We start from the raw sequence: 23,789 nt of genomic DNA, 5'->3' as shown, positions 1-23,789 counted from the left end.
TTCCTGGAGAGAAGTGGCTTCTTTGCTGCCCTTCTTGACACCAGGCCATCCTCCAAAAGTCTTTGCCTCACTGTGCGTGCAGATGCACTCACCTGCCTGCTGCCATTCCTGAGCAAGCTCTGTACTGGTGGTGCCCTGATCCTGCAGCTGAAGCAACTTTAGGAGATGGTCCTGATGCTTGCTGGACCTTCTTGGGCATCCTGAAGCCTTCTTCACAACAATTGAACCGTTCTCCTTGAAGTTCTTGATGATCCAATATATGGTTGATTTTGGTGCATTATAACTGGCAGAAATATCATTGCCTGTGAAGCCCTTCTTGTGCAAAGCAATTGCCTGTGTTTCCTTGCAGGTAACCATGGTTGACAGAGGAAGAACAATGAGTCCAAGCATCACACTCATTTTGAAGCTTCCAGTTTGTTATTTGAACTCAATCAGCATGACAGAGTGATCTCCAGCTTTGACCTCGTCAACACTCACACCAGTGTTAACGAGAAAATCACTGACATGTCAACTAGTCCTTTTGTGGCAGGGCTGAAATGCAGTGGAAATGTTTTTGGGGGATTCAGTTCATTTGCATGGCAAAGAGGGACTTTGCAATTAATTGCAATTAATCTGATCACTTTTCATAACTTTGTGGAGTATATGCAAATTGTCATCTTACAAACTAAGGCAGCAGACTTTGTGAAAATGTATATTTGTGTCGTTCTCAAAACTTTTGGCCACGACTGTACACTACACTACTATACTATGTGTGATGTGGTTTTTCACTATGAGCTAAAGGGATTTAAGAGTACTAGGCCTAAGCTTTTCCATTGAAGAGAAAGTAGTCAACGTTGCATTATGTAAGTACCATGAATTACGTTTTTGGTCACTTTACCAAAAACAAACAGTGGGACGCAGACCATCATAATACATTGTAAACAACTTCCATGCTTTCATGTTCCACTACATGCTGCTAGTACAAAACCATGGCATTTTTTTCATTGTACTACCATGGTTAATTTTTGTAACATGTGAGCCAGTACAATGACAAAAATAAGTTTATACCATGGTATTTCCTGCCATGGTAGTGACCATAAAACCATGATAGTACCATTGTATTTATTTAATGGTACACCATGGTAAAAAAATGTAAGGGTCCTCTCTCCTCTCTTCACTCCTTAGGTGAACTCTTTCTCCTGGTTCAAAGTTTCCAAATAATCACAGCAATGACTGTTGTTGGGGACAGCTCTCATGTGCACACAGGGCCCCTAGGTCATTTACAATCTCATCAACCTCCCTCCCTTCCTTCCTCTCCAACCTCCCGTCCCTCTCTCCGCCTTGTCAGAAGCACCTGTTGCATTGTGGCGAGAACATTAACATGGAGGAGCAGAGTAAGAACATTTGAGATCCCCTGGACAGAGACTCAGATAGCCCAACGGAGGTTACCTACTAGAACCAGAACCAGTAGTATGAGATGCCTAGTGACGTGGTGAATGATTCTGTTTCCTAAAACTTTACTCTATCCCCAGGCAACGGAACCGGTCTAACGGTGAAGTACGAGAACAGGAAGCCTGAGAAAGGCACCTATGGTTCCTCTGCCCAGACGGGAGAGCAAGAGCAGCTCCTCCAGCTCAACAGAAGATGAGGAGAACCCTTTGAATAACCCTTTTTGGTTGCAAGTAGAACCCTTCTGGCTCCAGTTTGACACCTTTTGGGTTCCATGTAGAACTATTTCTATCGTGTGTTCTACATGGAACCCAAAGGGTTCTTCCTGGAACCAAAGACTTCTACCTGAAACCAAAAATGGTTCTCCTATGAGGACATCTGAAGAACCCTTGTGGAACCCTTTTTTCTAAGAGTGCAGTGACTCAACTGACAGACAAGGTAGCATGATCGTGTTACCGCTGTGAGTCTATGGTATTTACTGTATGGGTGCTTGGGGCGGGGGGGTGTATGACAGGTATGGTCCTCCTGGTTTCTCTCAATGTTTCTTCCTTTCAGAAAGTTTTATTGTTTAATTGATTGGGGAAGTGTGAGTGTATAGTTGAGGGCTTGACAAAGCGGAGTAGCAGATTGGTTGATGTTTAATAATCCTCCTACGATCTGATGGAGCTCTAACATCCACTTCACACTTATCTAGAGTGGATTTAACACAACAACACATCTCATTAAATAAAAACACAGTCACTGGTATAACACACACACCAACTGTTCCCGACTTATCAAGGTGCATTTGAGTTTAAGGAAGAGTCCCAAATGACACCCTCTTCCCTTTGTAGGTCACCACCTTTGACCAGAGCCACATACGGTTATACATAGGGCAAAAGGCTCTGGCCAAAAGCAGTGCAATATAGGGATAGTGTCATTTCAGATCTAATTATGTTGATAAGGGAACATGATCCATCCTGTTCTCATTTTCACTACACTACAATCCCAAAGCACCTCTCCTTTTCACCCTCTACCGCTTTCCTCCCTCTATCCCCCCTTCTTCCTGACACCTCAACCCTCCACGTCCCTATGGCTATTTTTGACTGACACACTCATTCTGCAGAGCACACGCACACACAGAGTCACAGTAAGGACAGAAGCTGACACACGCAGCACAACCAGGAGTTGCCGGGTACAAGATATGTGACTGGGGACAGACCAAAGACTGAGAACACACACAAACTATTACACACATACACAGTTATGTACAGGAGAACGTAACATTATGACTATAACTACTGTTCCCTGAAGGAGGTAAATGAGGTACAACATACTATGGGGAGTCACACTCTCGCAACTTCGGTTAAATGATCTACAACCACGCCTGACAAGGCCAATGAAATCCGCACCTCGCTGGAAGCCCCGCCTTTCACATGTGATAAGTGTGAGGCTCAGATTCATTCGTTCAATTTAATATCGCTCTTCACTGCCCAGGAACAGGCAGTGCGGGGCAAAACAGGTGTTTTCCCTCATTCAGTCAACTTCGGTACAACATACTATGAGGAATGTGGTAGTTAGCTGGTATATGAGGTAGTTCTAGGGGTAGTTAGTTTAGTACAGTAGGGTAATTATAATATCATAGTAGTTATATGGCAGTGTGTCCAGTGAGGTGTGTAATTAAATTGTTCTTTAGTATTCAAGGTGTGTCTGGTGTCCCCTTACAAGATCCTCTTTCAGCTCCACACAGATACACTAGTACACAGTCAAGAGTGGGAATAAGATTGTGTGTGTTGACGCTGGTGTTCCTCAGGTATCCTAAAATGGCAACTAAGAACAGGGAGACCTCTTTGCCAAGTTCTCCGCTTACATCAAACACACCAGGGCAGAGAACAACGCAGGTACAGATACACACACCCTGGTGATCTAGGTGGGTTGCTTGGGTTTGTGTGTGTGTGTGTGTGTGTATTCACGGTGTGGCTCTCTAGGTCTGTCTACAGTAACTTTGATTGCTCTGTGGTACATGGCCACCTGGGGAGAACTGTTGAACATGGTTATGGTCAGAGTAAAGTGTTTACCTACAGAGAAAAATATGTTAGACACACAAACTAACCCTATATACACAGAGAGTGAGAGAGAGAGAGACTGCATTACCAAAAGTATGGGGACTACTGCTCGAAGAATATCTCATTCCAAAAGCATGGGCATTAATATGGAGTTGGTCCCCTCTTTGCTACTATACACTCTTCTGGGAAAGCTTTCCACTAGATGCTGGAACATTGCTGCGGGGACATGCTTCCATTCGGCAACAAGAGCATTAGTGAGGTCGGGCACCGATGTTGGCCGATTAGGCCTGGCTCGCAGTCAGTGTTCCAATTCATCCCAAAGGTGTTCTATGGGGTTGAGGTCAGGGCTCTGTGCAGGCCAGTCAAGTTCTTCCACACCAATCTTGACAAACCATTTCTGTATGGACCTTGCTTTGTGCATAGGAACATTGTCATGCTGAAACAGGAAAGGGCCTTCCCAAAAACTGTTACCATAAAGTTGGAAGCACAGAATAATTTAGAATGTCAGTTTGCTTTAGCACTATGATTTGTCTGCACTGGACCTAGCCCGAACCATGAAAAAACAGCCTCCTCCATCAAACGTTACAGTTGGCACTATGCATTGGACCAAGTAGTGTTCTCCTGGCATCCGCCAAACCCAGATTAGTCCGTCGGACTGCCAGATGATGAATCACTCCAGAGAACGCATTCCCACTACTCCAGAGTCCAATGGTGGCAAACTTTACACCACTCCACAGGCGCGGCATTGCGCATGGTAATCTTAGGCTTGTGTGCAGGTGCTCGGCCATGGAAACCCATTTCATGAAACTCCAGACAAACAGTTAGTGCTGTAGTTGCTTCCTGAGCTAGTTTGGAACTTGGTAGTGAGTGTTGCAACCGAGGACAGATGATTGTTAGGCGCTTCAACACTCAGCAGTTCCATTCTGTGGGCTTGTGTGGCTTACCACTTCACAACTGAGCCGTTGTTGCTCCTAGACGTTTCTACCTCACAATAACAGCACTTACAGTTGACCAAGGTTGCTCTAGCAGGGCAGAAATTTGGCAACCTGACTTGATGACGGTGCCAAGTTGAAAGTCACCGAGCTCTTCAGTAAGGCCATTCTACTGCCAATGTATGTCTATGGAGATGGCCGTGTGCTCAATTTTATACACCGGTCAGTAACGGGTGGCTGAAATAGCCGAATCCACTAATTTGAAGGGGTGTCCACATACTTTTGTATATATAGTATATGAGTCACTCACTAAGTGATTGTACAATGTACACACATATTATGATTTCAGTTTGTGTGTGATATGGGGATGATACACATGTTTATTTCAACATTATAAAGAAAACCTTTAACAATTCGTAACCGTGTCACGTTGATCTGAGCCTTGCTGTTGGAAAACCACATTAGTGTCTGACTTTCATGTACCAATTCAGACTTCACTCCTTGATTTTCGCCTACAGTTGTTTTCTTTAGCCATACCACTCAGTGCTGATTTTGGCAACGTCATCTCGCAGAATCTACCTTTAATTATAAAGTCACTCTCCCTCCAGATTCAGAAGCTTCTGATTTAAACATTTTAAAAATTTAAAATCAGGAAAAAAAAGCTAGAAAATTCCATTAAATGCAGCAGTGGTTTGTAAAGAAAACCAACGAGGGACAAAGTCTGTTAAATCGTGGTAGGATTGCATTACTCTAACACCTTTGACTAGCCAACTTTTCTCTTTGCCCCTCAATCTGACCGGGTCCTGGGAGAAAGTGGCACACCTATTGGCTAGTTAGAGAACGAGAGCAAAAATGATTAGAAAACTCTGATGTGTGTGCGCGTGTTGTACATTCCCTTTCGCTGTCTGCAGCCACAAGATTGAATACTGGAACGACTGTCCCACAGGATTCACTCATGCAAACACTGAGGGGGGTTTTCTGTGTGTATCAAGAATGGTCCACCACCCAAAGGACATCCAGCCAGCTTGATAACTATAGGAAGCACTGGCGTGAACATTGCAGTCCATCCCCTGAATAATTGAGGGCAAAAGGGGGTGCAACTCAATATTAGAAGTGTTCCTAATGTTTTGTACACTCTGTGTATATCATTATTCAGATATACATTTGTCTCTTTAATTAAGCTATTTGATTAGACTGACTCCTTAGTTATTTAACACTGTCAATATGGCACCTTCAACACTTCTGTGATTGTATCAAAATGGATTATCATCCAATAGCCCCTTGACAGAGGAATGCAGACTGCTAAGAACAAATGTCTCTAGGTATCTCATGGGTGCTGAAGTGCAACTGGGCACAAAGGTCACATCTCGTGACCTAGGGCCTAGTTTCTTTAGCACAGACAGGTACAATTACTGAGCTCTTTCAAAGCAGGAATGTAGTTATTGGAACAGTTCCTGGCGCATGTTTTCAACACTTTACAGCTCTAACAGTCACGGATAAGAGTGAACACGGTCAGTCAGGAATTTTAAGGTTAAAATCAATCTGTCGCCATGGGACAAACACCAAAAGAGAAATCAGATTTCTATTGATCTATTTTATTCCAATGACATGAACCACTGATCACTAGTCAGAGGACAAACTGACACTAGGTAACTACTTAGCATGCTCACAGCACTGGGCCATGACATCAAAACATAGAGGCGGAGTTACAATAGGCCATTCAATTGCATGTATTTTTAACCTTGGAAAATAAAAAGCAAATCAGCACAATATTTTTTTTCTCACAGATTTGCTGAGGGAGACGAGGGTGGCTATGATCCTGTGCTTTAGCAGACACCTCCAGCAGCGTGTGTGCATTTACTCAATGTGTCTTCGTAGTATGTGTTGGTCTTATGTGTTTGCTGTGTCTAGTAAGCATGTATGGTGTATGCATGTTAGAATTTGGCAGACAGCAGAGCGTCTTTCTCCAGCAGCAGGTCTCCATATCTCTGTTGCAGCTCCTTCTCTCTCTCCTGCTGTCTCTCCACATCCTCCCTTAGAGCCTAGACAGAATGAGAAAATTAAGTCCATTAAGCAACTTCACATGCCTCCAGTTTGTGTCAGCTGCTGTGTGTGTGTGTACGTAACCTGATGTTTGTGTGATATGGCCGGGTGTGTGTGTGAATGTGTGTACCTCTTGTCTGCGGGGTATAGCTGTGTCTTCTTGTTTCTTCAGCTCAGTGAAGGTGTGGAGCTCTGTAGCTGCCTGCTCAACCTGCTCCCACAGTTCACCATGCTGCTTCAGTAGGCCTACAGCACGGGACTGGTACCCTCCTAGTAACACCTACACACACACACACACACACACAATATAACTGCTCCCACAGATCACCATTATGCTTCAGTAGGTCTAGAGCACACACATGGTGCTGTTTAGAAACACCTTTAGACACATACAGAAAGAGTATAGGTGTATATATATTCACCTTGAGACGGCGCTCCAGACGAGCAGCACGACGGGCCTCACATGTCATATGGCCTCGGTTTATCTAGGAATATACAGATTCACACATCATAGACACACACACTTCACAATATAAGCCACCTATGAACCAGCAGCTTCTAGTGTATAAAGAACATGATAGCGTGTGCATGGTCTCACCTCCAGTTTCTTCTCCAGGGAGTCTATTCTGTCCTTCTTGGAGGCCAGGTTGGCCCTGGTGTAGCGGCTCTGGGCGGAGAGGTACAGCACCTGGCCGTAACACTCCTCCCACACCTGGCTGTAGGCCTCCATGGACAGGTCCCCGTGACCCATACCTGCCCTCACCACCTCCATCTCCTGGCTCAGCAACTCACTGGCCTGAGAGTGAGGGGAGAACACCCCTTTGATCATTTATGCATTTCAAGCTAATTTTCACATTGCGTGGATAGGGCTGTGGCGGTCATGACATTTTGTCAACCGGTTATTGTCATGCAAATAGACAGTTTCACGGTAATCGACCATTAAATCAATAAACATGTTAGGCTTCTCAAGGCCTCCATGCATACAAACCACTGATGCACGCCTTTGGAATAACTACATTAAAAAAAAAGTTAATTTAATATACGCCATCACAATAAATCCATTATTTATTAGGCATGTCTAAAGCAACATAAGAACATGTATTTCAGAAGAACCGAATACGAGTTGGCCTACTGTTTGTTATCTGGTTATGCCATAGGCTGTAGGCTTGTTCATTTAGCAGGCAAGATATACTTAAGTCTCGTGCCATTATTTTATTTGAAGAATAATATAATTGAACTTTGAATTTAGTAAAATAGAAAGGATATTTTATCCCATTCCGGAGTGAGTGCGCCTCAGGCTTCACACCCTGTTCTCTCATCAAGTGATCACATTTTCACCCATCAGGCTATTCTCTAACAATAAATGTCAAATTTGTTTTGATTTAGAAGGGCCCATTATCAAATGGGTAGGAACAAGGGCAGGGGAAAATACATGGCATCTGTATGCCCTCGAATTGCCCGGCTATTCTGGTTTTATAACTGAGGAGCTGAGAAATAAATATACAGTGAGCTCCATAAGTATTGGGACAGTGACACATTTGTTGTTGTTTGGCTCTGTACACCAGCACTTTGGTTTAGAAATTATACAATGACTGAGGTTAACGTGCAAACGGTCAGCTTTAATTGGAGTGTATTTTCATCCATACCGGGTGAACCATTTAGAAATTACAGCATTTTTGTACGTAGTCCCTCCATTTTAGGGGACCAAAAGTATTGGGACAAATTAACGTCTATTAAAGTAGCAAATAGTTATTATTTGGTCCCATATTCATAGCACGCAATGACTAGATCACGGTCGTTAAGACACTAACAGCTTACAGACGGTAGACAATTATGGTCACAGCTATGGACACTGAACACTAAAGAGGCCTTTCTACTGTCTCTGAAAAACACCAAAAGAAAGATGCCCAGGTTCACGCAGATGAGCAGGGACCGTGCCTTAGGCATGCTGCAAGGAGACATGAGGACTGCAGATGTGGCCAGGGCAATAAATTGCCATGTCCGTACTGTAAGACACCTAAGACAGCGCTACAGGAAGACAGGACGGACAGCTGATCATCCTTGCAGTGGCACGTGTAACAAAACACTTGCACGGGATCGGTACAATCAAACATCACACCTGCGGTACAGGTACAGAATGGCAACAACAACTGCCTGAGTTACACCAGGAACGCACATTTATATATTCGCATTTATAGTCGGAGGCAATTGCAGGCAATCTCAACACTGTTACAGGGAAGACATCCTCCTCCCTCATGTGGTACCCTTCCTGCAGGCTCATCCTGAGATGACCCTCCAGCATGACAATGCCACCAGCCATACTGCTCATTCTGTGCGTGATTTCCTGCAAAGACAGGAATGTCAGTGTTCTGCCATGGCCAGCGAAGAGCCCCGATCTCAAGCCCATTGAGCACGTCTGGGTCCTGTTGGATCGGAGGGTGAGGGCTAGGGCCATTCCCCCCAGAAAAGTCAGAGAACTTGCAGGTGCCTTGGTGGAAGAGTTGGGTAACATCTTACAGCAAGAACTGGCAAATCTTGTGTGCAAAGCTGTCAAGGCAAAGGGTGGCTACTTTGAAGGATCTCAAACATATTTTGATTTGTTAAAAGCTTTTGGTTACTACATGATTTCATGTGTGTTATTTCATAGTTTTGATGTCTCCACTATTATTTGCTGCTGCTTGACAAAAAAACTAAATCGACCAGTTGACGAATTGGGGTGAACCCTACTACTACTAAACACATACATTCTGTGTTGTAGATATGTGATGTGAAATGTAATCAACTGTTTTTAATTGTATATAAACTGCCTTCATTTTTCTGGACCCCAGGAAGAGTCTATGCTGACTTGGCAGCTGCTAATGGGGATCCATAATAAATACATATCTAATCAGGATAGTCTTATTTTGAATGTTTAAAAAAATATATATATTTTCTTTAACTTTGTATTTTAATCCCACTTTGTAACAATATTCCGGAAAAAGTCAAGGTGCGAATATTTCCTGAAGGCACTGTATAGCTAAAAACTAATAAGTTCTACTTTCAATTTCTTAAATGCTTTGAAATAATCATCACATTAGAAAGCACTGTCCATTTTGTTGTTTGGCTTTGAAACACCTACAACTTTTCTTCAAATTGAAAAAAATGTAGCCGAATGGTGAGTTTTAAAAGCATGATTCTCTTATGATATATGTTTGTGATTTTCAATTGCATTTGCATTGATGTCAGAGTGGTTAGTGGGACAATAGAGCCCTGTGTTTGAGGCCATTAGAACCTGATGATCATTAGCGAGTTGGATACTAGTAATGTCCGGAGTGCATAAGAGAAGATAACCGTGACTCAATGGTCACTTGGAATTTGACTGGTCACCGCAATAGCCCTTTGCATGGACAATGATGTCATTGTACTCTATCTAGACAGTGTCCACCTTTCCTATTCATTTTAGGATTGAGGCATACTAGAATAGATGAAAACACAGCTGATGGAGACTAGGGGAGTGGAAACATTGCCATACTCTGAATCGTATCCATAAATTGAAAGTTGATAGTCGGATCGGATATTACTCGTGATCGGAAAAAATGGGAGTGTTTTAATATGACTAAGTACAGGGCATTCACTTTCCCCCCACACTGTTAATTTAACAGCCTTATTAAAAAATGTATTAAATAGTCCCCCCACCTCAATCCACACACACAATTTCCTATAATGACAAAGCAAAAATAGCTGGAGAAAATGTAGCTAATTTATTACAACTAAAAAACTGAAACATTACATTTATTATTTACGTAAGTAAATAATTATTTACCCAAGTATTCAGACCCTTTACTCAGTACTTTGTTGAAGCACCTTTGGCAGCGATTACAGCCTGGAGTTTTCTTGGGTATGATGCTACAAGCTTGGCACGGCTGTATTTGGCGAGTTTCTACCATTCAAGCTCTGTCAGGTTGGATGGGGAGCATCGCTGCGCAGCTATTTTCAGGTCTCTCCAGAGATGTTCGATCAGGTTCAAGTCCAGGCTCTGGCTGGGTCACTCAAGGACATTGAGACTTGGTTTCAGACAAGAGAATCTTGTTTCTCATGGTTTGACAGTCCTTAAGGTGCCTTTTGGAAAACTCCAAGAGCTGTCAGAGTGACCATCAGGTTCTTGGTCACCTCCCTGAACAAGGCCCTTCTCCCTTGATTGGGCCGGGCAGTTAGCTCTATGAAGAGTCTAGGTGGTTCCAAACTTCTTCCATTTAAGAATGGAGGCCACTGTGTTCTTGGGGACCTTTAATGATGCAGACATTTTTTTGTACCCTAACCCACATCCGTGCTTCGACACAATCCTGTCTCGGAGCTCTACGGACAATTCCTTCGACCTCATGGCTTGGTTTTAGCTCTGACATGCACTGTCAACTGTAGACAGGTGTGTGCCTTTCCAAGTCATGTCCAAGCAATTGAATTTACCACAGGTGGCCTCCAATCAAGGATGATCAATGGAAACAGGATGCACCTGAGCTCAATTTCAAGTCTCATAAAAAAGGGTCTGAATACTTGTGTAAATAAAGGTATCCGTTTTTTTGTTTGTTTATACATTTGCAAACATTTCTAAAAACCTGTTTTTGCTTTGTCATTATGGGGTATTGTGTGAGGGACCTTTTTTTATTTAATCAATTTTAGAATAAGGCTGTAATGAAGGGGATAGAGTCTGAATACTTGCCGAATGCACTGTAGATGTTGGCAAAATACCTCTACACATTCTCATTGCAAAAAAAAGATGCAGATTAGGAGAAGCATGTGTGTGTCCTAAACTTGCAGTGGGCAGCCAAGCACACATTGGTTTAGTCTTTATTCCCTACCCTTGCTCTGCATGTTAAATATTATGCACATTAATAGCAAACCTCCTCGCCATGTGATTTAGCAGGCATAAGCAATCTAAATGATCAGACCGAAAACATGCAAGGAAAACTGATCAGGTAAAATTACGAAGCAAGTGGACGTGAAATACAGCTTCACTCTATCCAATCAGAGCAGCAGGATCAACTTACAGCCAACACTTCTCTTTACAGACAACCAGTTGAGTTATTTAGACTACATAGAACCTCGCACATGACTGACTGACATGAGAAAGATGCGTGCTGGCACCCGACAATTACCCCCCCCAATAACTGATAATTACAAAAAAATACTTGGATAATAATAGTTTTCAGAAAATTGCCTATATCTGTTATGATACTTGTTTTGCAAGACTACTCAACACACCCCTAATGAAGAACATTGTGATTAAGTAAAAACCGGTTGGGCAACACTGGCTAATAAGTGTGTGTGTGTCTTTGTTTTACCTGTGCCAAATCCTCATTGCTGATTGGCTGGTAGGGGTGCCTGTCCAGGTGGGCGATGTGTTCTGCGTTGTTGGAGGTGGAGGAAGGCCCTCGTTGTTTGCTGCGCTGTGGATGGATAAACAAAGAATGTCAGTTCTGCGCCAAATGCAGCCCTGTGTGTGCACGTGTACACATACCTGTTGGTTGGCTGGTGGGTGGTGTAGACAGTCAAAGTGCAGCATGGTGATCATCTCCTTCTTGATCATCTCCTCAGCATGCTGCAGCTCTGACAGAGGATCTGTTCCCATTGGACGCAGGATGGACTCATTCACCTACACAATTTTGCATTAGTATTGTCGCTAATGTCAGGGCCGGGAAGGGGAGAAAGTGATGCACTGGAACTCTGTGTGTGTGAGATGGTGTGTCACTGTGTGTGTGTGCATACCTCTGATGGTCTGGGTAAAGTCCTCTGTACAGCAGTGTGTCTCAGCTTCAGCTCTTTCTCTCTCTCTGCGTCCCGAACAGCCTGCAACACACACACACACACACACACAGACATAGGTAGGATAGTCTACAGTAGAGCTTTATGAAAAGTATGCATGCGTTACAGTATACCTGTCTGCGTAGCTCTATCTCCGAGGCATCCTCTATGAATCCGGTCTCTGTCTCCATTTCCTCCAGTTGAGTCTCTGCATTTTCTGGTAGAACAATCTCAAAGTCATTCTTCGGGACTGGCAGCGACATCAGACCCAGCTTCAGCTGCTCCCTCGACTCTCGTTGCTACACACACACACACACACACTAAACAGTTACACACACACAAACACATAAAAACTCATACAAAACAGTAGCCAACTCAAAAGTAGTTTTTGTTACCAGATGTTTAGCGTAGGCAGGATCTGCTAGTTGTTCCTCAGTATTGATGTTGAGTTTGTCTCGTAGAGGGGTGCGTCCCGGGGTTACTCCAGGGGTAACAGTACCGGGTCCTTTAGGGGTTAAACCTCCCTGGGGGGTCATACTGCCCTCTGACCCTGGACCGGGGGTCCTACAACAAAAACAGTGTATGTCAATAGCCTGTCGGGTGTGTGTGTGTGTGTGTGTGTGTGTGTGTGTGTGTGTGTGTGTGTGTGTGTGTGTGTGTGTGTGTGTGTGTGTGTGTGTGTGTGTGTGTGTGTGTGTGTGTGATGGCTCGCGTGTGTACCTGAAAGGTGTGGTCAGTACAGTATTAGGTGTCTGTACTGCCTGTCTTTGGGGTGTGACTCCTGAGAAGTCACTCTGGTGAAGAGGAGTGTTCAGACCTCCTTTCAGAGGAGTGTCTACGTTCGTCAGAGCCATAAGGTTCTGGGCCTCCTAGAGAGAGAAAGATATACATACAGGTAAACTGGTAAAATAAAGGAAACACTTGAATAAATGAGGGATACAAACTATTTAAAGCAGGTCATTCCACACAATTGTGGTTCCTCAGTTAATTAAGAAATTAACATTCCCTCATGCTTCGAGTCATGTATAAAAATGAACAGCTGGCCATTATTTTGGCTACAACGGCTAGAAGAGATCTGAGTGAGAGAGGGACTCAAAGGAGCATAGGGAGTTTAAAGGGTGTGTGTCTCAGTGACCAGATCTCAACTCAATTGAACACTTATGGAAGATTCTGAAGTGGCCCATGAGACAGCATTTTCCACCACCATTTTCCACCACCATCAACAAAACACCAAATTATGGAATTTCTCGTGGAAGAATGTTGCCGCATCCCCCCAATGCGGCTATTCCCAAGCTGGGGTACGCGTACCCCCAGGGGTGCATGCAATGCCGTCGGGGGTACGCCAAATATAAATGTGATTCACATTTTCAAACAGTCCATTTAGATATACATTTGGGTGATGATTTTTTTCACCTGAGTAGCCTCGTTTCACTGGCAAAAAAAATCTAATTAAACCATCTAGTGTTCAGCGAAATAACAACAAAGTCAAATACAGGTAGCCTAGTCAAATAATGAAATCACATGAACCGTTACTCTCTTGCAGGAATCCCACTAATGGTCGGTATGTAGCCAAACGTAGCTGCTGCTCATTCCGTTTGCTCGAAAACGATGCCAATTTGAAAAATAAGCCACAGCAGTTTGAGCGAGAATTAAGACGACTTTTGAGTAGTAAGACATGTATAAAAGCAACAGATACCATTAATAAAAAAAGGGCTAAAAGCGTATTTTATGGTGAGCTACCGAGTGGCTAGGACAGGCAGGCCCCATACTACTGTGGAGGGCTTCATTCTTCCTGCTACTGCAGATATGACTGGGACAATGCTGGGGGAAAAGGCCAAAAAAAAATATACAGACAATGCCTTCATCAAACACTGTTTCACAACGCATCACTGACATGGCAGGAGATGTTTTGAAACAAGAATCTGTCTCCTCACCACGCGCTCTCACCACTGGTGTCCCCCAGGGCTCTGTTCTTGGCCCTCTCCTATTCTCGCTATACACCAAGTCACTTGGCTCTGTCATAACCTCACATGGTCTCTCCTATCATTGCTATGCAGACGACACACAATTAATCTTCTCCTTTCCCCCTTCTGATGACCAGGTGGCGAATCGCATCTCTGCATGTCTGGCAGACATATCAGTGTGGATGACGGATCACCACCTCAAGCTGAACCTCGGCAAGACGGAGCTACTCTTCCTCCCGGGGAAGGACTGCCCGTTCCATGATCTCGCCATCACGGTTGACAACTCCATTGTGTCCTCCTCCCAGAGCGCCAAGAACCTTGGCGTGATCCTGGACAACACCCTGTCGTTCTCAACCAACATCAAGGCGGTGGCCCGTTCCTGTAGGTTCATGCTCTACAACATCCGCAGAGTACGACCCTGCCTCACACAGGAAGCGGCGCAGGTCCTAATCCAACGCTGTTGGCTGGGCTCCCTGCCTGTGCCATTAAACCCCTTCAACTCATCCAGAACGCCGCAGTCCGTCTGGTGTTCAACCTTCCCAAGTTCTCTCACGTCACCCCGCTCCTCCGTTCTCTCCACTGGCTTCCAGTTGAAGCTCGCATCCGCTACAAGACCATGGTGCTTGCCTACGGAGCTGTGAGGGGAACGGCACCTCAGTACCTCCAGGCTCTGATCAGGCCCTACACCCAAACAAGGGCACTGCGTTCATCCACCTCTGGCCTGCTCGCCTCCCTACCACTGAGGAAGTACAGCTCCCGCTCAGCCCAGTCAAAACTGTTCGCTGCTCTGGCCCCCCAATGGTGGAAAACACTCCCTCACGACGCCAGGACAGCGGAGTCAATCACCACCTTCCGGAGACACCTGAAACCCCACCTCTTTAAGGAATACCCAGGATAGGATAAGTAATCCCTCTCACCCCCCCCCTTAAGATTTAGATGCACTATTGTAAAGTGACTGTTCCACTGGATGTCATAAGGTGAATGCACCAATTTGTAAGTCGCTCTGGATAAGAGCGTCTGCTAAATGACTTAAATGTAAATGTAAATGAAACAATTACTGCTTCGCATACAAGCCAGTGAATTTTATGTGTTACAGCTGGATGAGTCAACAGATGTGGTGGGCCTGGCACAGCTCCTGGTATATGTCTGTTACGTTTATGGGGGGTCAATTAAAGAAGACGTCTTCTGCAAACCAGAATAACAGGAGAGGATAAGTACTGGACAGCTATGTGACATCAAATGGACATGGTATCTGTACTGACGGCGCAGAAGCCATGACAGGGAGAGGGGTAACGTGTGTGCAAGTAATTGCCACTTGGGTACACTGCAGCATCCACGAGAGGCTCTTGCTGCCAAGGGAATGCCTGACAGCTTGAAAGACATTTTGGACAATAACAAAGTTAACCATTTTCACTGTAAAGCAAGGCCCCTGAACTCTCGTGTATTTTCTGCATTATGCAATGATATGGGCAGCGACCATGTAACGCTTTTACAACATACAGAAGTTCGCTGATTTTCAAGGGGAAAAGTACTGACACGTTTTTTTTTTAAATTGAGAGACGAGCATAAAGTTCTTTACTGACCATCATTTTCACTTGTCTGACCGCTTGCATGATGATGAGTTTCTCACACGACTGGCCTATCTGGGTGATGTTTTTTCTCGCCTGAATGATCTGAATCTAGGATTACAGGGACTCTCCCCAACTATATTCAATGTGCGGGACAGAATTGAGGCTAAGATTAAGAAGTTGGAGCTCTTCTCTGTCTGCATTAACAAGAACACCACAAAGGCCTTTCATCACGATATGATTTTTGTGTGCAAACGAACAAGTTTACAGACAATGTCAAACGTGATACAGCGAAGCACCCGAATCATCTGGGTGCACAATTACGCAGGTGCTTTCCTGAAATGGAAGACACAAACTGGATTCATTATCCCCTTCATGCCCTGCCTCCAGGCCACTTACCGATATCTGAACAAGAGAGCCTCATCGAAATTGCAACAAGCAGGTTCTGTGAAAACGTAATTTAAATCAGAAGCCACTGCCAGATTTCTGAATAGGTCTGCACTCAGAGTATCCTGCCTTAGCAAATTGCGCTGTTAAGACACTGATGCCCTTTGCAACCACATACCTATGAGAGAGGATTCTCGACTCTCACTAGCATGAAAACTAAATACAAGCACAGACTGTGTATGGAAAATAATTTAAGACAGACTCCAATACAACCCAACATTGCAGAGTTAAGTGCATCCTTTCATGCACACCCTTCTCATTAACCTGTGATGAGTTATTCACAATTTTCGCTGAACAAATGTATTTTTTTATTTTTTATTTAACTAGGCAAGTCAGTTAAGAACAAATTCTTATTTACAATGACTGCCTACCCCAGCCAAACCTGGACGACGCTGGGCCAATTGTGTGCCGCCCTATGGGACTGCCAATCACAGCCGGATGTGATTCATCCTGGATTCGAACCAGGGACTGTAATGATGCCTCATGCACTGAGATGCAGTGCCTTAGACTGCTGCGCCACTCGGGAACCCCTATAAATAAGGATTTATATGTAAGATTGCTAAATAAAGAGCAAAATTATTGCTTACAATTATTTGTGCCCTAGTCCTATAAGAGCTCGTTGTCACTTCCCACGAGCCGGGTAGTGACAAAAACTCACTCATGCTTATGTTTAATAAATGTATCGTATAGTGCGTGTGGCAGGCTTAAAGTGAGCTGACCCTGGTGCTACAGGGGGTACACAGCCGGAGGTTGAATGTCTAAAGGGGTACGGGACTATAAAAAGTTTGGGAACCACTGTTCCAATAGATTTCCAGACATTTGTAGAATCTATGCCTAGGCGCATTGAAGCTGTTCTGGCAGCTCGTGGTGGACGAACCCCCGATAAAGACATGTTGGGCGTTTGTTGGGTGTTCCTTTATTTTGGCAGTTACCTGTATGATGTCAGAGATATTGTGTTAGCATTCATTTGATGTCATGACTCACATTGCATGGTGAACAGCTTGCTTCATGTTTTATCCCGAGAGACAGAAAAAGGGAGAGTGAATGTGTGTACCTGTAGTATCTTATCCTGTGCAGCAGGGGTCTTGGGGGTGCGTAGCCCAGTTGCCATAGCACTGTTGGTGAGGCTGTATTCTGATAGGAGGGCTGAGGAGGCGGAGTTAGTGATCCCAGACTCCTCTGCAGTCTGACGAGCCACTTCACTGGCCTGACCCAGCTTCACCACCTCCTCCAGCTCCGCATCAGAGATCTACACACAGTGTCAGAAAGACAAGTGTCAAGACACACACAACATCAGACACAGTCAAACTTCACTGGCCTGACCTAACTCCACCACTTCCTCTAGCTATTCATCAGAGATGAACACACACAGCAGTGTTACCTGTGGTGCAGGCAGCACCAATTTGCTGCGTTTCTTGGTGAATTCTGCTACTCCGCTGGTCTGCAGGATGGCTGATGGAAGATCACTCTCCTTCTTCTTCTTGATCTTCTGTCTATCCCTCTTCCTCTCCTTCTCTTCCTTTTCACTGAGGACACAAATAATGTCAGACATACACACAGGTCTCTCCTCTTCACATTCAAATGAAAAACATAACCTATACACAGCTCAACCCACATCACACATGTAGCGTGACATGCTGACTACACCGGGCACACACGTGCATCTGCATGCGCATATCGATTTTGTCCATCCACACCAGACGCAATCAGGACATTCAGGTTGAAATATCAAAACGAACTCTGAACCAACTATATTAATTTGGGGACAGGTGGAAACACATGAAACATTAATGGACATTTAGCTAGCTAGTTTGCGGTTGCTAGCTAATTTGTCCTAGGATATAAACATAGAGTTATTATTTCACCTAAAATGCACAAGATCCTTTTTTTTCTTGGATCTTTGTAGAATTTTGTCCCATATTTACTCCAACAATTAATCCACAGATAAAAGGGTAAACCAGGTTAGTTTCTATTAATCTCTTCTCCTTCTTCAGTCTTCTTCAGACTTTATATGGTAGTTGGCAACCAACTTTAAAAGGTGCATTACCACCACCAACTGGACCGGAGTGTGGACATCACATGCTCCTAAAAACCAATGAGATGAGAAAGGCTGGAATTGCAGCATGTGAAGCTTAAAAAGCCAGGCGCTGAAATAGGTAGATACACCTAACGCGAGCGGTGTAGACAGCATGTTAGCCCAGAAGAGTTAGTGTGTTTGTGTGACTGACTTGCGTAGCTCTCCATCCAGGTGTTGTTGTCGCAGGCGTTTGAAGTTTGGTTCCAGACCTTCGTAGAGCTCCATGCTGGTGTCATAGAAACCCTGGAATCATACTGAGCATTTAGCACCCAAATAATACATCGATGTGTGTGAGATGTCTGCGTGTGTGTGGTGTGTTACCTGAGAAGGCTTCTTTTCAAAAGGGATCTCAGCATTGTAGTCCACTCCTCTCTTCTTCTTCCTCTTCTTCTGGGCATTGATGCCTGCGGCCCGCAACTCCCTGCGCTTCTGTAGAGCAGCCAGACGTCTGGAGGGGGAAAGAGGGCGTGCGTGTTTATCAGGGTTGTATATTTATTTTCTTTATTTGGCACTAGCACAGAGCAAATTATGAAATGTCTGTCTAAAGGTTATGCTGAACGTTATGCAGCAAGTGCCACAGCATAACAGTTTGCCACAATCACAAATACTGCATTTGTTGTATTCACAACACAGCTCTTATTGAAACACAGACGTGTGCAAAAGATGTACCTGGCCTCCTCCAGCTGTTTCTCTCTGGCTTTCCTCTTAGCTTTCTTCCCCTGAGTGTTGGCCAGACGAGCTCTGGCCTCAGAAAGCATCTCCAGCTCATCTACACACAGTCATGTACGGCTGGTTTAGTCTCATTTATTTATTTTTACCATACAAAATGACAGCACAACAATGGCCCGAGGATAAGTTGCACTGCGTACCTTCATCCATGTCCACAGGGTCAGGCCTAGCGGGCTTGGTTTCAGGGTTGGGGTCGATCTCACCAGGTTTCAGTTTCCTTGGATCATCAGCTGTATCCTCCTCATTGTCCCTCTGGGCCGCTTTGTCTCTATACACACATCAAGAAAGAGCATAAGAACACTCCAATAAGTCTTCTCTGAACAAAAAGACAAAGTGTGTGCGCGTCTTACAGCAGGAACTCGTAGTGCTCCAGACACTGGGCAGCGGTGCGTCCTATGATAGGAGCAATGGTCCTCCACTGGGTGGGCATCAGCTTGGCCAGATGGAGTAGTTTCTCCTCTTCCTCTCTGGACCACTCAGTTTTCTTAATGCTTGGATCCAACCACTCATACCTACACACAAACAATAGATTAGACACACACAGACCACTTTTCACACGCACGCACACACACACACACACACACACACACACACACACACACACACACACACACACACACACACACACACACACACACACACACACACACACACACACACACACACACACACACACACACACACAGAGAGAAACCACTCAGTCTTCTTTGATGTTGGGGCTCAGCTTCTAATGCCACCCACACACACACAGACTGACCAGCGGGCCTTGCACTGCTTGGCAGACTTGCGGTGCAGCAGGGAGGCAATACGAGACCATTGGTTCTTCCCATATTTCATCACCGCTGCCTTCAGGATCTCATCCTGGGAGAAAGAGGGGGAGGGGCATTGTTTTATTGATTAATTAATTGTTTAATGATCCCAGAGGGAAATTCACCTTCAACTGCAGACAAACAATTTTAAAAGAGACAGCATAGACAGTGTTACAGGGATACTTGGGGATTTTGGCAATGGGGCCCCTTATCTACTTCCCCAGAGTCAGATGAACTTGTGGATGCTAATGCTTTCGTGAGCCGATGCCTGGAAGACTATGGGTAGATATATTTCCAGTAATTGCACTAAAGCTATTGCACGCAGGTAAATAAAAATGGTATCCACAAGTTCATCTGACTCTGGGGAAGTAGAGAAAGGCCCTACTAGCCAGTGTCAACTAGCTAAATTGAAGTTCCGCTAGCAAGCTACTTTTAGCAACACCAGTATATTTACACACTAGCGTGGCTCATTAATGGGTTGCAAAAAACTGAATGGTCCACAGGAAGCCAGAAGTTAAATGACATAGTCCTGTGTAAATGTGGGCTATTCTTTGCGTGCTGAAATCTGTAGTTTTTGTTATAACTTAATCTTCTGTGTAGTCGTAACTCCAGTTCGTCCACACTGGTTGCCGCTCAACTCCATTGTAAATCGTTGGGTTTAGTCGGCTAGCCCTGGAGGCAGCTCTGCAGCAGTCACTAGCTGACACAGCCACAAAGTCATAAAATCAGATTTTAAACCTAAACACAATGCTAACCCTAATACCTAACCTTAAATTAATACCATAAAGCAAAAAAATATATAATGTTTTAATTCATTGATTTTTACGATATAGCCAATTTTGACTTTGCAGCTGACCCAACCAAGCAAAACTCGCTCAGTTATGCCTCCATGGTAAGACTAATGACAATGAAGGTCAACCTGCTGCTCGCGGTGAACGTCTAAAGGATTTTAGGAGTTGACTCAGACTCCTGTGGTGTGAGTCAAAGTAGTCGACTCTTACTCGAGTCGCAAAATAAACAAACTGTTGTGTACACACAACCTAATTATTGAAGATTGGAGTCCTACTAGGAACTAGGAAGACTAATATTGCATTCGAGGGAGGATTGGCAAGGACATGATGCTGCCCATTTGCTTAGCAACTTATAAAAGGCCTATTCGGTTTGAATATATAAGATGATGTTCAGGAATTAGAATATTTGAGTGATGTTTCTGCTCTGTGTAGCCTTAACAGATCCCATGGGATGATGTGGCACACTATGCCAAAAAGCCTACTCATTGCCATGTTATATAGCCTAGCCCTGATTGGACGGGACTAGTATTACTAGAGACGTTGGTTATCTAAATATTATGCAAGTGTGTGTTAGTACAAGTCTCAAAGGATTTGTTTTCCAAACGGCCCCTGTATAATTATGATTATTATCATTTTAAACTTCCCTCAATTAGCTTATGACGGAAGCCTGGGCCTCATTTATTAATCATGCGTAGGCACAACTCTGTGCGTAAACCAGGGTCATTTCCATACAAAGTGTGAGATTTATCAAAATGAACATACGCTTGTGTGCGAAAACATGTTGAAAATGTGTAAAATTGTGAATGTAATAATCAATAAATTATTTGATTTCATTGTATTTCCATTGTGAATTCACGAAACATTTTGACAGGTATATAATTTGACCACATCAGTGCATTCGTTATGACAATAAAGTACAGTCATTTTTTCAAGAGGCATGTGTGAAAGTGAAACTGTTGTTGAAAAACTATAGAAGATATAATGGGAAATCGAATGAGAGCCTGATGTTGCTCTGTTTAAAGAGTTAGCACACGCTGCATTTCACAGAGCGTGTTTTTAGAGACACGTGGGTCTTTTTCTACAGAAAGTACAGATTGGTTTTGGGAAAAGATATGATGAGCTAATGTTAACGATTTAAAACCCCCTTTAAAAAAAGCCAACATGCCATTCCGGTGCACATCCAAGTGCTCTCCAGCGTCTGGTTTTTGACACTGGGAACTTTGAACAGGAGCTTGCCGACAGGCATCGCATAGCCCTTGACGAGCCAATGTTTTGGATGCAATCAGCAAAACGAACAGTAACGCATACAATTTCCATACACCATCGCACAACAGATTGACGTCAAGAGGGGTTTCTTTGCCATGATGCCATCAATGGGTTCCCAAATACAAAAGGCACATTTAAACTATTTAAACTATGTGAACAGAAAAGGCTTCCACTCTTTATGTGCAGGTGATAAGTTATGTGATGTGCAAAAGACACTGCTAAACGTGGTGGCCAGGTAGATCTCTAGACTCGTTCATTTTTCAGAACAGCAATGTTGGCCTATATGCCTACAGGGGTAGGAGGATGGATGGCTTATTGGTGAGTGTTGCTTACTCATTTGAAGTAGGCTATATTTGTCATTGCTAAAGCAACTTGTATTGTCCTAATGGTCCGCTCTTTGGAGCTTTGTTTTTATTTTTACTGGTCAAGCCACAACTAAGCGAGCCAAATAAAACACCTGTGGTTTAAAGAACAATAACAGCCAGAGTTTAATTAAATAAGCTATAGGCACCATACTTTATATTGCACATTTACTGCCTAATTAAAATGATGCATTTGGTGATGTTTAATATCAATAAATATTTTTATATTCATTTTATGTAACTAGGCAAGTCAGTTAGGAACAAATGCTTATTTACAATGACAAGACTACACCAGCCAAACCAGGACGACGCTGGGCCAATTGTGCGCTGCCCTAATGGGACAGTTGTGATACAGCCTGTAATCGAACCAGGGTGTCTGTAGAGACGCCTCAAGTACTGCGATGCAGTGCCTTAGAACGTTGCGCCAAATTAACTGGCACAATGTAGAATATGTTAGCCATTCTCATTGATAGGCTAATCTATACTTTAATATACTTTTGGTGAGTCAAGACATTGCGAGATACAGTTTACCAAGATATAGTTTATGCACACTGTTTCAACAGTCTACCCCTAATTTCCCTCCCTCGTGGGCTCGCCTGCTCTCTCTCTTTGTTAGGAAAGATGCTAGTGTGTGTTCAACTTTCGGTATGTTGCGTGTAGAATAGTCTACTCATTTATATCCCCTACTTTAGTGACTTGCGAGAAATGTCAAGCTATTGCGAAATACAGCTTTTGATGACCAATGCACGGTTCTGACCGTCTGCCTGGTGACCGACCGACCTGCCTCACCCCTATCCAAGCTCGCTCTTTCTTTGCTATGTAAAATGTAAGAGTTTATTCTCGGAAGTAGATTTCGGCAAAATACTCCACTGTCTCCACTGTTGTAAAAATACTGAATCTTATGAGTTGATTCCTAGCGGGACGGAAACCTCACACAAATAAATGGGAGTCGATTGGGAATCTATTATTTTGTTAAATCTTCATCAACCGTCCGGACCACCAGCAACATTTTATTTCACTTCTGGCACCGCGGACTCAAGTTTTTTTGCAACCATATTACGAGCAACGCTTATGTGTAAATAACATTAAATACACCAGCTATAAACAGCTAACGTTACTAGCTAGCTACCTTAAACTAGTTAATGTTGTTAACTAGCTAGTTGACTAGCCAACTAACGTGATCCAGTGAATTACACGATGTTGAGTAGCTAAATCAATACATTTACATGGTAACTAGTTAACCTGGCGTAAGAGTTGACTTAACGTTACCTATCTAAAGCTATTTGAATATTAGTTGGAAACTAGCTAGCAGCACACCGTAGCGTTAGCCATGCCAACTTACCTCGGTGTTTCGCCATACACCCCCCTTGATCATTATACGCGGCATCTTGGCTGTTGTGTGTTGCTACCCTTCAGGTATTAATTATAAAGCAACAACTAAGATATCCCAAAATAAAACAATACGAAGAGTTGGACAAAAAATGTTACCACGATACACGAACACGGTATGTTTTCAACATGGACAGAAATGCAATATGGCGGACACCGGA

General features: G+C 43.8%; 1 protein-coding gene across 1 annotated transcript; it reads right to left on the bottom strand.

Annotated features, from left to right (window-relative positions):
• Nucleotides 1-5,979: 5,979 nt before the first annotated feature.
• On the bottom strand, nucleotides 5,980-23,789 carry LOC124001157 (cell division cycle 5-like protein). The gene is made up of 19 exons (XM_046307756.1): nucleotides 23,582-23,789; nucleotides 19,769-19,872; nucleotides 19,362-19,523; nucleotides 19,152-19,279; nucleotides 18,952-19,051; nucleotides 18,604-18,730; nucleotides 18,434-18,525; nucleotides 17,587-17,731; nucleotides 17,260-17,454; nucleotides 12,947-13,095; nucleotides 12,622-12,790; nucleotides 12,361-12,525; nucleotides 12,191-12,271; nucleotides 11,943-12,077; nucleotides 11,767-11,871; nucleotides 7,047-7,244; nucleotides 6,871-6,933; nucleotides 6,579-6,728; nucleotides 5,980-6,447 (listed from the first exon to the last, which is right to left on the bottom strand). The coding sequence occupies exons 1-19, from the start codon at nucleotides 23,624-23,626 to the stop codon at nucleotides 6,340-6,342; spliced, it is 2,421 nt and encodes an 806-aa protein (XP_046163712.1). The 5' UTR covers nucleotides 23,627-23,789; the 3' UTR covers nucleotides 5,980-6,339.

Source organism: Oncorhynchus gorbuscha, linkage group LG17 (genome assembly GCF_021184085.1).
Source record: "Oncorhynchus gorbuscha isolate QuinsamMale2020 ecotype Even-year linkage group LG17, OgorEven_v1.0, whole genome shotgun sequence".
Classification (NCBI taxonomy): domain Eukaryota; kingdom Metazoa; phylum Chordata; class Actinopteri; order Salmoniformes; family Salmonidae; genus Oncorhynchus; species Oncorhynchus gorbuscha.
Note: the sequence above shows the minus strand (reverse complement) of the source record. Positions and strands in the feature narration are given on the sequence as shown.